At 35.9% G+C, this 11,137-nt stretch overlaps 1 protein-coding gene across 6 annotated transcripts in view; it reads left to right on the forward strand.

Moving 5' to 3' along the window:
• Window positions 1–10,713, forward strand: part of FAM169A (family with sequence similarity 169 member A) — a 65,694-nt gene extending 54,981 nt beyond the window's left edge. For 5 of the 6 annotated variants that reach the window (XM_060009303.1, XM_060009306.1, XM_060009305.1 and 2 more), the window contains 3 exons: window positions 1,150–1,306; window positions 4,756–4,959; window positions 6,347–10,713. In XM_060009303.1, coding sequence (XP_059865286.1) covers window positions 1,150–1,306; window positions 4,756–4,959; window positions 6,347–6,895 — 910 coding nt within the window. In that variant the 3' untranslated portion in view covers window positions 6,896–10,713. The remainder of the gene's footprint in view (window positions 1–1,149; window positions 1,307–4,755; window positions 4,960–6,346) is intronic. The other variant, XM_060009307.1, reaches the window with a different exon arrangement.
• The last annotated feature ends 424 nt before the right edge of the window (window positions 10,714–11,137 follow it).

An 11,137-nucleotide genomic window follows, 5' to 3' on the forward strand; every position in this document is an offset into this window, starting at 1 on the left:
TCTTCTAGCCAGACCACTAAAACTTTTTCTCCATATCGGCAATAAGGCTGTTTTGCTTTCTTATCACTGGTGTGTTCACTTAGAGTAGCACCGTTAATTTTTTTCAAGAACTTTTGCTTTGTATTCACAGCTTGGCTAACTGTTTGGCACAAGAGACATAGCTTTCTACCTATCTCAGCTTTCAACGTGCCTTTCTCACTAAGTTTAATCATCTCTAGCTTTTGATTTAAAGTGAGAAGATGTGTGACTCTTCCTTTCATTTGAACACTTAGAGCCATTGCAGGGTTATTAATTGGCCTAATTCAGTATTGTTTTGTCTCAGGGAATAGGGAGACCCAAAGAGAGGGAGAGAGATGGGGAATGGCCAATCAGTTTCAATAGTCAGAACACACACAACATTTATCAGTTAAGTTTGCTATCTTAAGACTGGACATAGGTATATGTATAACCAATTCACTTTTCTATACAGCAGAAACTAACGCTACATTGTAAGTAAACTATACTCCAATATAAAAATTCATTACAAAAAAAGTTGGTCATATGTGTGACCTGTGGCACCTGGAAACAGTTAAAATTGTAACATCAACCATCACTAATCACAGATCACTGTAACAAATATAATAATAACAAAAAAAGTTCAAAGTATTGTGGGAATTACCAAAACGTGACACAGACATGAAGTGAGCAAATACTGTTGGAAAAATGGCTTTAGTGGACTTGCTTAGCACAGGATTGCCACAAACCTTCAATTAGTAAAAACATAGTATCTTCAAAATGCAGTAAAACAAAGTGCAATAAAATGAGGGATGCCCGTAATTATGCCAGGGACAAAAGTTGTAAACTGGACTGTTCCAGGTAAGCTGAGATGTATGCTCATCCTAGGAGAGTAAGATCCAATCAATATAGATAGAGTAAAAGAAAGGTCTAGTTTACATAATTGAAAAGGTGGTGATCGAACTGGAGAACAAGGTAGGAAAGAGAACAAACTTGTAAGAAGATGAAGAGGTTGGTTTTGGACCTATAAAATTTGAAGTTGTTGTCTGAACAACACTTAGTTGATTCTCTAAAGTGTTACTTTATTAACAGATTCCTGAAATTTTATATTCATCTTTAATAAAACAAGTAAGAATGTTTTTTTTGGTTTTGTAGATTGGAGTCTACTGCACGAACATCAGAGAGCTCAGAAGAATTCTTGGAAGAAGAACCTGAACAGAGTGTGATTGAATTTGAGGATGAAAGTAGTGATAAAAATGTTCGACCAGCACCAGAAACCCAGCCAGGCCTGGAAAAGCAAGAAGGTGAAAAGGTAGGAGATTCACTTATTAAATAAAATGAATGGAAGTAAAATTTAACTTTCTTAGTCATATATTGTAAGAAAAGCATAACGATGTATTTTAGACTCTTAGTAGAAATTGTATTTAATGTTAAAAAGCATATATGTCAGGACTTCCCTGGTGGCGCAGTGGTTAAGAATCCGCCTGCCAATGCAGGGGACATGGGTTCGAGCCCTGGTCCAGGAATATCCCACATGCCACGGAGCAGCTAAGCCTGTGTGCCACACAACTGAGCCTGCGCTCTAGAGCCCGCGAGCCACAACTGCTGAGCCCATGTGCTGCAACTACTGAAGCCCGTGAGCCTAGAGCCCGTGCTCTGCAACAAGGGAAGCCATCGCAGTGAGAAGCCTGCGCATTGCAATGAAGAGTAGCCCCTGCTTGCTGCAACTAGAGAAAGCCCGCGTGCAGCAACGAAGGCCCAACACAGCCAAAATAAATTAAAAAAAAAAAAAAAAGCATATATGTCTAAAGCAAGGTCCGGTAGTAGAGGATAAAGTTACGAGTATTTTATATTTCAAACTGAGTTTATAAAGTTTGACATATTGCAAAGATAAAATAGAGGATGTTTAGTTAGTAATGTCCCTCAGTGTATTTAAAATACAAATTAATTTGTAGAATTAAACATACTTAAGAAGTGACAAATGTGACTATAAGAGGTCTACCTTATAAAACCAGTTAGAACGCCTTAATGTCCAACAAGCCCTAAATCGCACCCCTATTTTGGTTAGAAGGATAGAATTAGTTGTCCAGAAAAAACATATGTATTTGACTACAGTTGATTTACAAATTCCTAGAAAAATAACTAAATTCATTTTTTTTACAACTAGAAAACAAGGAGGAAAATCCTTTGTGACTGAGTAAAAAACTCTTTATCTGGCTTCGTTTCTTTTTTCATTTTCTCTATTTCCTATCCTTTTTCTTTAATATCTTCAATCTTTTCCTCTCTTACAGATTCCTTATTTCTTCTTTGAAACATACTTAAGTTTCTTTAAAAATCTTTTACCTGTTTGTCAAGTCCAGCCAGGAGCTAAGCAAGTGAAACTGCATTACTGATTTTATTTATTAACTTGCTCCAATTTAGCTCCTGTTTCCTCTACTTCATGAAGTTGTATTTTTAAATGACATTTTTTCTCTTGTAAAAATTAGGGAAACACACACTTTTTTTTTTTTTTTTTTTTTTTTTTTTTTGCGGTATGCGGGCCTCTCACTGTTGTGGCCTCTCCCGTTGCGGAGCACAGGCTCCGGACGCGCAGGCTCAGCGGCCATGGCTCACGGGCCCAGCCGCTCCGCGGCATGTGGGATCTTCCTGGACCGGGGCACGAACCCGCGTCCCCTGCATCGGCAGGCGGACTCTGAACCACTGCGCCACCAGGGAAGCCACAAAACATATTTTAAAAAAGGGATTTATATGCTTCTAGATGTCTACGGGAATGTATATTTTTGTGGTTGTTTTTTTTTTTTCAATTTAAGATTATACTGTACATCCTTCATGTAACCTGTTTCTTTTGTCCAACAATACATGTGAGTACCTACTCTTGTAGGTCACCAGTGACACTTTCACTCAATTCTGGTGGGTTTCCTTACCTAGGTTGACTACTCTCTCTTCCTCCGGATTCTTTAGTACCCTGGCTTTAACACTGTTGTGTTCTGGTTTCTTGGTTTTCCTCTCTGAAGTTTTGTTTTGGTTTTATTTATTTGCTTTTTGACTCTTCTGCTTCCTGCTTTTTTCCCCTGTATTTGTGGACATTCTAGAAGACACAGTTCTTGACTTTCTTCTCTTTTGAAAATGCATCTAGTCTAATGGCTGAATGGTCATCTCTGTGGGGATGACCAATAACTCCAGATTTTCAATATTGATCCAGACTTCAGTATTACTTGCCTTCTGAATATTTCTGTTTAGACAGATGTCTTTTATCATCTTAAATTTTAACATCTCTGTTCTTTCCTATCACTTCTCTATTGAGCCTTTTTTCCTATTTCTTATTTTTCATTGTTCCCAAACCTAGAACTTGAAGGACTGAGTTTTTCTCTTCTGTTGCTTCTCCCTTGTAGCTACTCACCAAAATTCTGGTTTTTTTTTTTATAAAAACTTTTGCTATATCTTTCTCATTTCCTTCCTTTTAACATTTCTCTTACCGTAGTTGGTCCTTTTGTGAGTTTTATTATAATTACCTTCTGTGTGCAGTTTATTCTTTATATTCTCTGGCCAGATTAATTTTTCTAAGTCTGTGATTTCAGTATCCCTTAGGAAGGCATTCATTATATGAATTCAGGGGTTCTATATAATCCAGCCAAGTCTGTTTCTTAAAATTTGAGTGCATCAGTGTTCTAATTTTTATTTTATTTTTAATTAATTTAAATTTATTTTATTTTTGGCTGCATTGGGTCTTTGTTGCTGTTAGTGGACTTTCTCTAGTTGTGGTGAGCGGGGGCTACTCTTCGTTGCAGTGCATGGGCTTCTCATTACAGCGGCTTCTCTTGCTGCGGAGCATGGGCTCTAAGCATGCAGGCTCAGTAGTTGTGGCTTGCGGGCTCTAGAGTGCAGGCTCAGAGTTGTGGCACACGGGCCTAGCCGCTCAACAGCATGTGGGATCCTCCCGGACCAGGGCTCGAACCCGTGTCCTTTGCATTGGCAGGCGGATTCTTCACCACTGCGCCACCAGGGAAGCCCAGTGTTCTAATTTTTTAAATGATAATTAAATAAAATGATCTCTAATTATTAGAATGTCATTAGGATTAATTAGAAGTATTAGATGTTAATGAAAATCTTGTAAATTGATAAACCTTGGAGGAGGAGTTTCAGAAATTGGAGACTTAAGTGTTATCAAATCGCTTTTCCGTATGTTAATGTGATTTAAGGAGCAGCATTGTTCAAAGATGACCCTTTGTTGACAGGAGAATGAGCTCACTAAGACTGAGGGCTCTCTCCTCCCAGCAAGAAGCTGTACCCAAACTCAGCTTCCCACAAGACTGCTACTGCTTCCTCCTCCTGCATGCTAAACTGTGACTTCCCAGGGGCCCCAAGGATTCCGAGCGCTGAGCAGCTGATGTTCTGTAAAGAGCTGGCACCAAATCTAGACATTCTCTGGTGGCTTTTTACTGAAAAGGTTCTTCCTGTCACTGCCCTATATGGAGGAAGAGAAAGAAGGAGGCAGGGTCTCTTTACTGAATCTCAGGCCCACACTGGGTCCATAGAGCATCCTGGTCCTGTCTTTTCTCCATGAGAACAGAGGGAAATTGGGGTACTTATGGATTCTTTTCTCTTACTGACTCTGCTGTTCCTTAACCTGTGTCCTGTAACGTGGTAGAATGTATCTTGAGTCCTGGTGCATGACAGGGCGACTGAGAATGGACCCACCTTGTATGACAAGTAAGTTAATCTGTAATTCTGTCCTGACTTTTTTTGCCCTCGATGGTGTAGGAATCTGAATCAGAGCCTATGAATGGTGAGATAATGGATGATACTCTTAAGACTTCACTTATAACAGAAGAGGAGGACTCCACTAGTGAAGTGTTAGGTGAAGAATTAAAATTGCAGTCTTTTAATTCCAGTGAAGACTCTACGAATCTTGTTCCACTGGTGGTAGAATCTTCAAAATCTCCTGAGGCTGTTGCACAGGATAAGGTAATGGAGAAATATCCTAATTTTTTATAGTTATAGTGTCCAGTGTTGCTGACTTGGCTAGGGCAGTGTGGGATATATATCTTCCTCTACTTTAACATGTACAGTCCTTCAGGAAAAATAAATTTTACTACATTGGGTGTTTTAAGAAGATGCAATCAGTAATGTTTTTTAAAATTCAAATCTTTGTAACTTCATTCGTCTGACTTACGGTAACAAAATGAGTTTCACTTTGTAGATTTAGGAAATGCTTAGAAAAATGGGTAAAGCATTATTTACCAAATATTTGAATACCTATTACTTACATAGTCTGTGACCAGTACTGTCATTTTAATTTGTTTTAATTAGGGAGACAGATTAGATTAGTGGGGAAAACTTGATGGAATATTTTGAAAGAAATTTAATTATTTATTTTTATTGAAATAGAGTTGATGTACAATATTAGTTTCATGTGTAGTACATAGTGATTTGATTTTTGCATACATTATGAAATGATCACCACTGTAAGTCCAGTAACCATCTGTTCCCTATATAAAGTTATTACAATATTGTTGACCATATTCCTTATGCTATGTATTACATCCCCGTGGTTTATTTTGTAACTGGAAGTTTGTACCTCTTAATCCCCTACCTCTTTCAGTCCCCTCACACCCTCCGTTCTGGCAACCTCCCATTTGTTCTTTTTATCTGAGTCTGTTTTCATTTTGTTTTGTTTTTTAGATTCCACATACAAATGAGATCATATGGTTTTTATCTTTCTCTGTCTGACTTATTTCACTAAGCATAATCCCCTCTAAGTTCATCCATGTTGTTGCAAGTGGCAAGATTTCATTCTTTTTTTATGGCTGAGTAATATTCCATTGTATATATAGGTGCCACATCAAAAAGGAAATTTAATTTCTACTTTTGAATATTCCAATTTAAGGGTAAAAAACTCTTGTATCGCATTATTTTATTAGTGTCTCACATAATTACATGAATAACATTTTCGCTGCCCTCACCTTTCACCTAATAGTCAAACTCAGTGGGGTAGCACAGTGTCAAGTCCCAGGATTCTCGGTTCTGGCTCCAGTAACACCAGGAAACTAAAAACTGAGTTGATTCATGGTTTTGAAGAATCTTGACATAAAGTTTGTGCCCTAAGTACTTTTTGGGGTAAAATCATTACTTTTATTGCATCTTTAAAGCAAGAACTTAATGAATCCAAATTATCATGTAAGACAGTTTCGAAGAAATTGAGCTGTATTCAGAACATGTGCACACGATTAACAAAAGTAGTGAGTACTGAATTCTTTAAAATGTGGTTCAGGGTCATTGCATATTAGTGTCTGAGAATAATTTATGTAAGAACTATACTGCAAAAGTTGTTCACCGGGTTTTTTGTTTTTAGACTTCACATGTAACTGACTCAGAAATGTTGCTAGATGAAGGCCCATCTGATGACAAGGGGCACACTGAAGAGAGGCTGCCTCTAGTTTCAAGAAAGAAAGCACATTTTGGGAGTTCAGACAATGTAGCTACTATCCCAAATGAAGAACGGTCCGACAGTGGTTTTCCAAACTCCGTGATAACTGAATTTTCTGAAGAATCGATTCCTGAAAATGTATCACCCAACACTACTGCCTCATTGGAAGACCAGGGTGAGGAGGGGGTAGCTGAGCCCCAGGAAACATCTCCAGCTCTTCCTCAGAGCTCTTTAATAGAGGTTGAACTTGAAGATGTGCCATTTTCACAGAATGCAGGACAGAAGAACCAGTCAGAGGAGCAGTCTGAAGCATCTTCTGAGCAACTGGATCAGTTGACACAATCAACAGAGAAGACTGTGGATAGCAGCTCAGAGGAGATAGAAGTGGAAGTGCCTGTGGTCGACAGGCGGAATTTAAGAAGAAAGGCCAAAGGGCACAAAGGACCTGCGAAGAAGAAAGCCAAGCTGACCTGAATGAGGAAGAAATGTGGATGATAAATCCTCTTCTTTGTAACGTAATTGTTGTTTTTAAAATATGGCAGTTAATAAATAGCATGGGGCACAGGATAAAAACTCCAAATTTTCAATTTGAACTTATTTATGATGCCGCTTTTCCCTCCCCTGTAGGACCTAGGATTCACCGTTCTTTTTAATTTTTCAGGCTATTTTGTGTAAATACAATTTTTTTTATTTTTATTAACCATGTTTCGATTTTGGGAAACCAGATCATACTATATTTTCTTTAGCAATTGGGGATATCTGACCATTAATATTTCACAAAATATAAATTAAAAAATGTGAAAGTAGTAGGGCTTCCATCAATTGTAAGGATCACAGAAATCTTTTATACTAAGGGTTTTAATAGTAATCTTGGTGAAGGTTCTAGAAGATTTAAATTTCAAAACTAATCACCATTTTTTAAAATGTAGGCATGCTTAAACAAAAATGTCAGTAAATTAGGATAAATGCAACTTCAACTAAATGAGAGCACAAATTTGGAAATTTATGGTCAAATGTTTATGAAGGTGGTATTTTGGCCTCTTAGTTCTTAGTTGTAGGTGCAATTTCTTCCTTTGACTTCAATGTCTGTGGAAAGGCACAAACAAAATCTGTTTCCAGTTCACTCTTGATAACATCTGATATTAACAGTACTGCTAGGGATTTAACTCTGGCCTGTAGGCACTCGTATAATTATTTAAAATTTCATTTGAATCTGGGGACTGTACTTTTGTCCTCACCCAGTTAACATGTATACTTTAGAAGTGTGAGAACCCTTCCTAAGGCTTCTCCTTAATCCTGCCACTGCCTTTATTCTAGAATCTTCATTATATTCCCCTCACTTCCATCCACTTCCCTAACTCATGGAGTGATTCCTGTCAAAAGATCTTTTTGCCTGCCTGCCAGCTTATGCCCTTGGCTTCCATTTTTGGTAGGTTTGGAACTGCGCCCCACAATCTTAGACCTAGATGGCAGGAATAAGCTGCTCTAGGAGCCATGGTTACAAGAGCTTAAATCAGATTGGAGGCTTCGTTTGTCCCTTTTGGCTTGCTCGCTCTTGATTTGTTCTGTGCGGACAGGTTACAATCTAGCCTGTGTGTACATTGTGGTTGCCTTTGCCTGGGTAAACTAAAAACAAAGAACATCCTCAATTGTTTATTTTTGTATAATAATTTATTTAAAAATGAACAAAATGGTTATCCTTAGAATCCAAAGAGAATCTTAAAACAGTCCTACTCTTTGGAAGTATTATGTGTACTCAAATTTTCATGTAAGTTTGAGAATGCTTTGAGGCCATTTAGATTGTTTTTAAAACTGCTTGGTCCTTACATGAAAAAAAATGTGTTATGACTCTGTGTCATTATTTGAGGTGCTAAGGATTGATGTTGAAGGTTTATTCAGTCTACAGTCAGATAATACTAAATTTTATTTTGGGATGTTGGCATTTTAGGAAGATTTAAAGTTGAGGTAAAACTCTTTAGCAGACAAAATAGCAAACCCTCCTTATTCGTGTAAAACTTTGAATACTTGTATCCTCTACTATTTTCTTTAATTATTGGTCAGTTAGGCCAGATTATTCCATTCTAAATGAAAATTAAGCACTTTGGCCATTGGTTTTCCCAACAAATGCTAATCAAGTGAAAGAATAAGTATGACTAATATTAGTGTTATCTGTTGAATGTTTATGCTGTTTTATACATTTTGTGAAATTTTTGTTAATACCACAATTAGGGAAATAAGGATTTAGTAAATTCTTAACCTTTCCATTTTTAATTTCTTAAAATAGATTTAAAAACCTAACACCTACTTTTTTACTTGGATTCTTCATTGTTCTCTTTAAAATACTTTCTTTAAAAAGGTGTAGTTTAACTCAATGACAACTCGATGTGTGAATATAGTTGCTGAGGTTTACAAAAAAGAAACGTTTATTTATATGACCACTAAGGACTCGCAGTATAAATTTAAACTTGTTAAACTTGTTTGGTTTAAACAGCAGGTGCATTTTAAGCAGTTTCAGAACTTTCTGTTCGGCACACAATTTTTGTCCATATTATCTCTGACAGAAAATGTTATTTTGGAGTTTATAGTTGGTAGAGGAAAGTTAGGTCACATGAAAAAAACCTAACTTTCATGTTCAGTAACAATGAGTTCTATGCTCAGTGAGTGAGTGTAGAATTTATAACAATTTATCCTCAATAAGGAATCTAAATAAAACTTAATCACATTACTTGTACTTTTTGCAAAAGGCATTAGAAAAACTCTGAGAATGACAGAGGACTGAAATCTGATTTCAACCAGGTAGTCTAGTTGTTAAGTGTCCAGTCACATTCTATAGTCCTTTGTGAACTTTTTTCTGTTTAGAAGTCTTATTTGTGGAGAAGGGAGTTCAGTTCAGTTTGTGTAAATACATATATATTTCCTTGTGTAATATAAAGCAGTTATTAGCAAAATTTTTGTTCTACTTTCAAGTTTATTCAATTGCTAGACATCACAGAAATATATTTAAGAATTTATTATAAAGTTCCTCTACAACTTTTAACAGTGAGAGGGTCTATTATGATTTTTTATAAAATCAAATAGCATGACAGAATGTCAATCTTCTACTACTTAAAATGTGTCTCTATTCATGGTGTTTCCATTCAGTGCAGAAAATTATCATGGCAAGGATAAAAACTACTAGTGATTAACGGTTCACTTTTAGCTGACCACCAGAACACCACCTAAAATGGTTTCAGTGACTTTAGAAAAATATCTTGAAGGTTTATGATTGCCTCGAATTGAGCCTTTACCTGGTATCTAAATATCTGCTCTTATATTCTGATTTACCCTTAGGGATTATACCTTCTAAGGTTTGGTCACACCAGCAAACTGAAACAGATTTTAATGTAAATAAAGAATTTATACTAACATTACTCATCTGTGTAACAGTATTTTAGAAATTTCTGCCTTGTATGTCCACTAGTTGCAATACCGTGTTTGAAGTGTTAACCCAGTCTTTCATGGGTGTGATTAGTTACAAATGTTTATGCTTCTGTTTGCATACTTAGTATCAAGCTTTATTTGTACAGATAGTTTAACTTGCTTATTTTTGGTTGTGAAAAATAAGCAAACCTCAGTTCTGTATCCAGTGCTTACCTTCAGTAGATTTTTTTTCTTTCACCCTCCAAAATTTGTCATTCACACATTCCCCATTTCTATTAGCGGCAAAATCATTTGTTAAAATCTAATTGTAAGGAAGGTTCTGCTTCTGTTATCCTGAAGTAATTGTATCATACTGCATAGTAATTCCCAAGGAACTAGCCTTTCTTTTCCTTAGTGTCTGTGTGTTCTAAAACTTCTACTGTGTTTATACAATTTAGAAAAGATGTTACATTATTCAGAATAGCAAGACTTACTCAAGTACTTATGTTTGTTTTCTTGGTAGTTTCTTTTTTTCTAATTTTTTTTATTTTTATTTTTAACAGTAGTAATTAAACCTATATTTTGTGATTGTTTCCTGGTCTGTGTTTTGAAATTCCTTCCCTTTCCCCTAAGTTCATTGGTGAAGATGTGTTTAGATACTGAATTTGTTTAGACACTGATTTCGTTTAAGGCACAATCACGTTGGTTGTACTTTCAAGACAGACTTAAAAAAAAAATAAACAGAATTGAAAACAATTAATGTGATTATAAATAAATATTATAGACACCCTAAAGCTCAAAGTCACAAACATAACTCAAATCACAAATGTGCTTTTGACTAAAACATGACCTTTTTAATATTATCTAAGTAACTGCAAATAAATTTCTCTTTAAGGACATCAGTGCAGCCTTTTTCTTTTTAAAACTATTTTACCTAGAATTACTTAAATTTTTACCACTTTAAAAATATAAATACACTACCCTAAGTTTAGAATACAGGAAATGCTAAAAGTATAAACATTTTGGTTGGTATGTTTTTCATGTATCTATCTTGAGTAGAAAATACAGTTCCAAGTATATGGCATTATATATGATGAATGAGAGGGGGAAAATGTTTAAAATACTAATTCCCTGACTTACTATAGGAATAATTAGAAGTAAAAAGTTTTATCTAAGTTCTTTTGAACTTTATAGTGTAGTATGCCTTCTCATACACTTTATATTCTCATTAAAATGCTGTGTTAATGCTACATTTCTTAGGATTAATAATCTACAGTGAGGAGGAGGAGACCTCAGGTAAGGTCTTAGATGTGACAA

This window comes from Delphinus delphis, chromosome 3, assembly GCF_949987515.2.
Source record: "Delphinus delphis chromosome 3, mDelDel1.2, whole genome shotgun sequence".
In the NCBI taxonomy this organism is placed as follows: domain Eukaryota; kingdom Metazoa; phylum Chordata; class Mammalia; order Artiodactyla; family Delphinidae; genus Delphinus; species Delphinus delphis.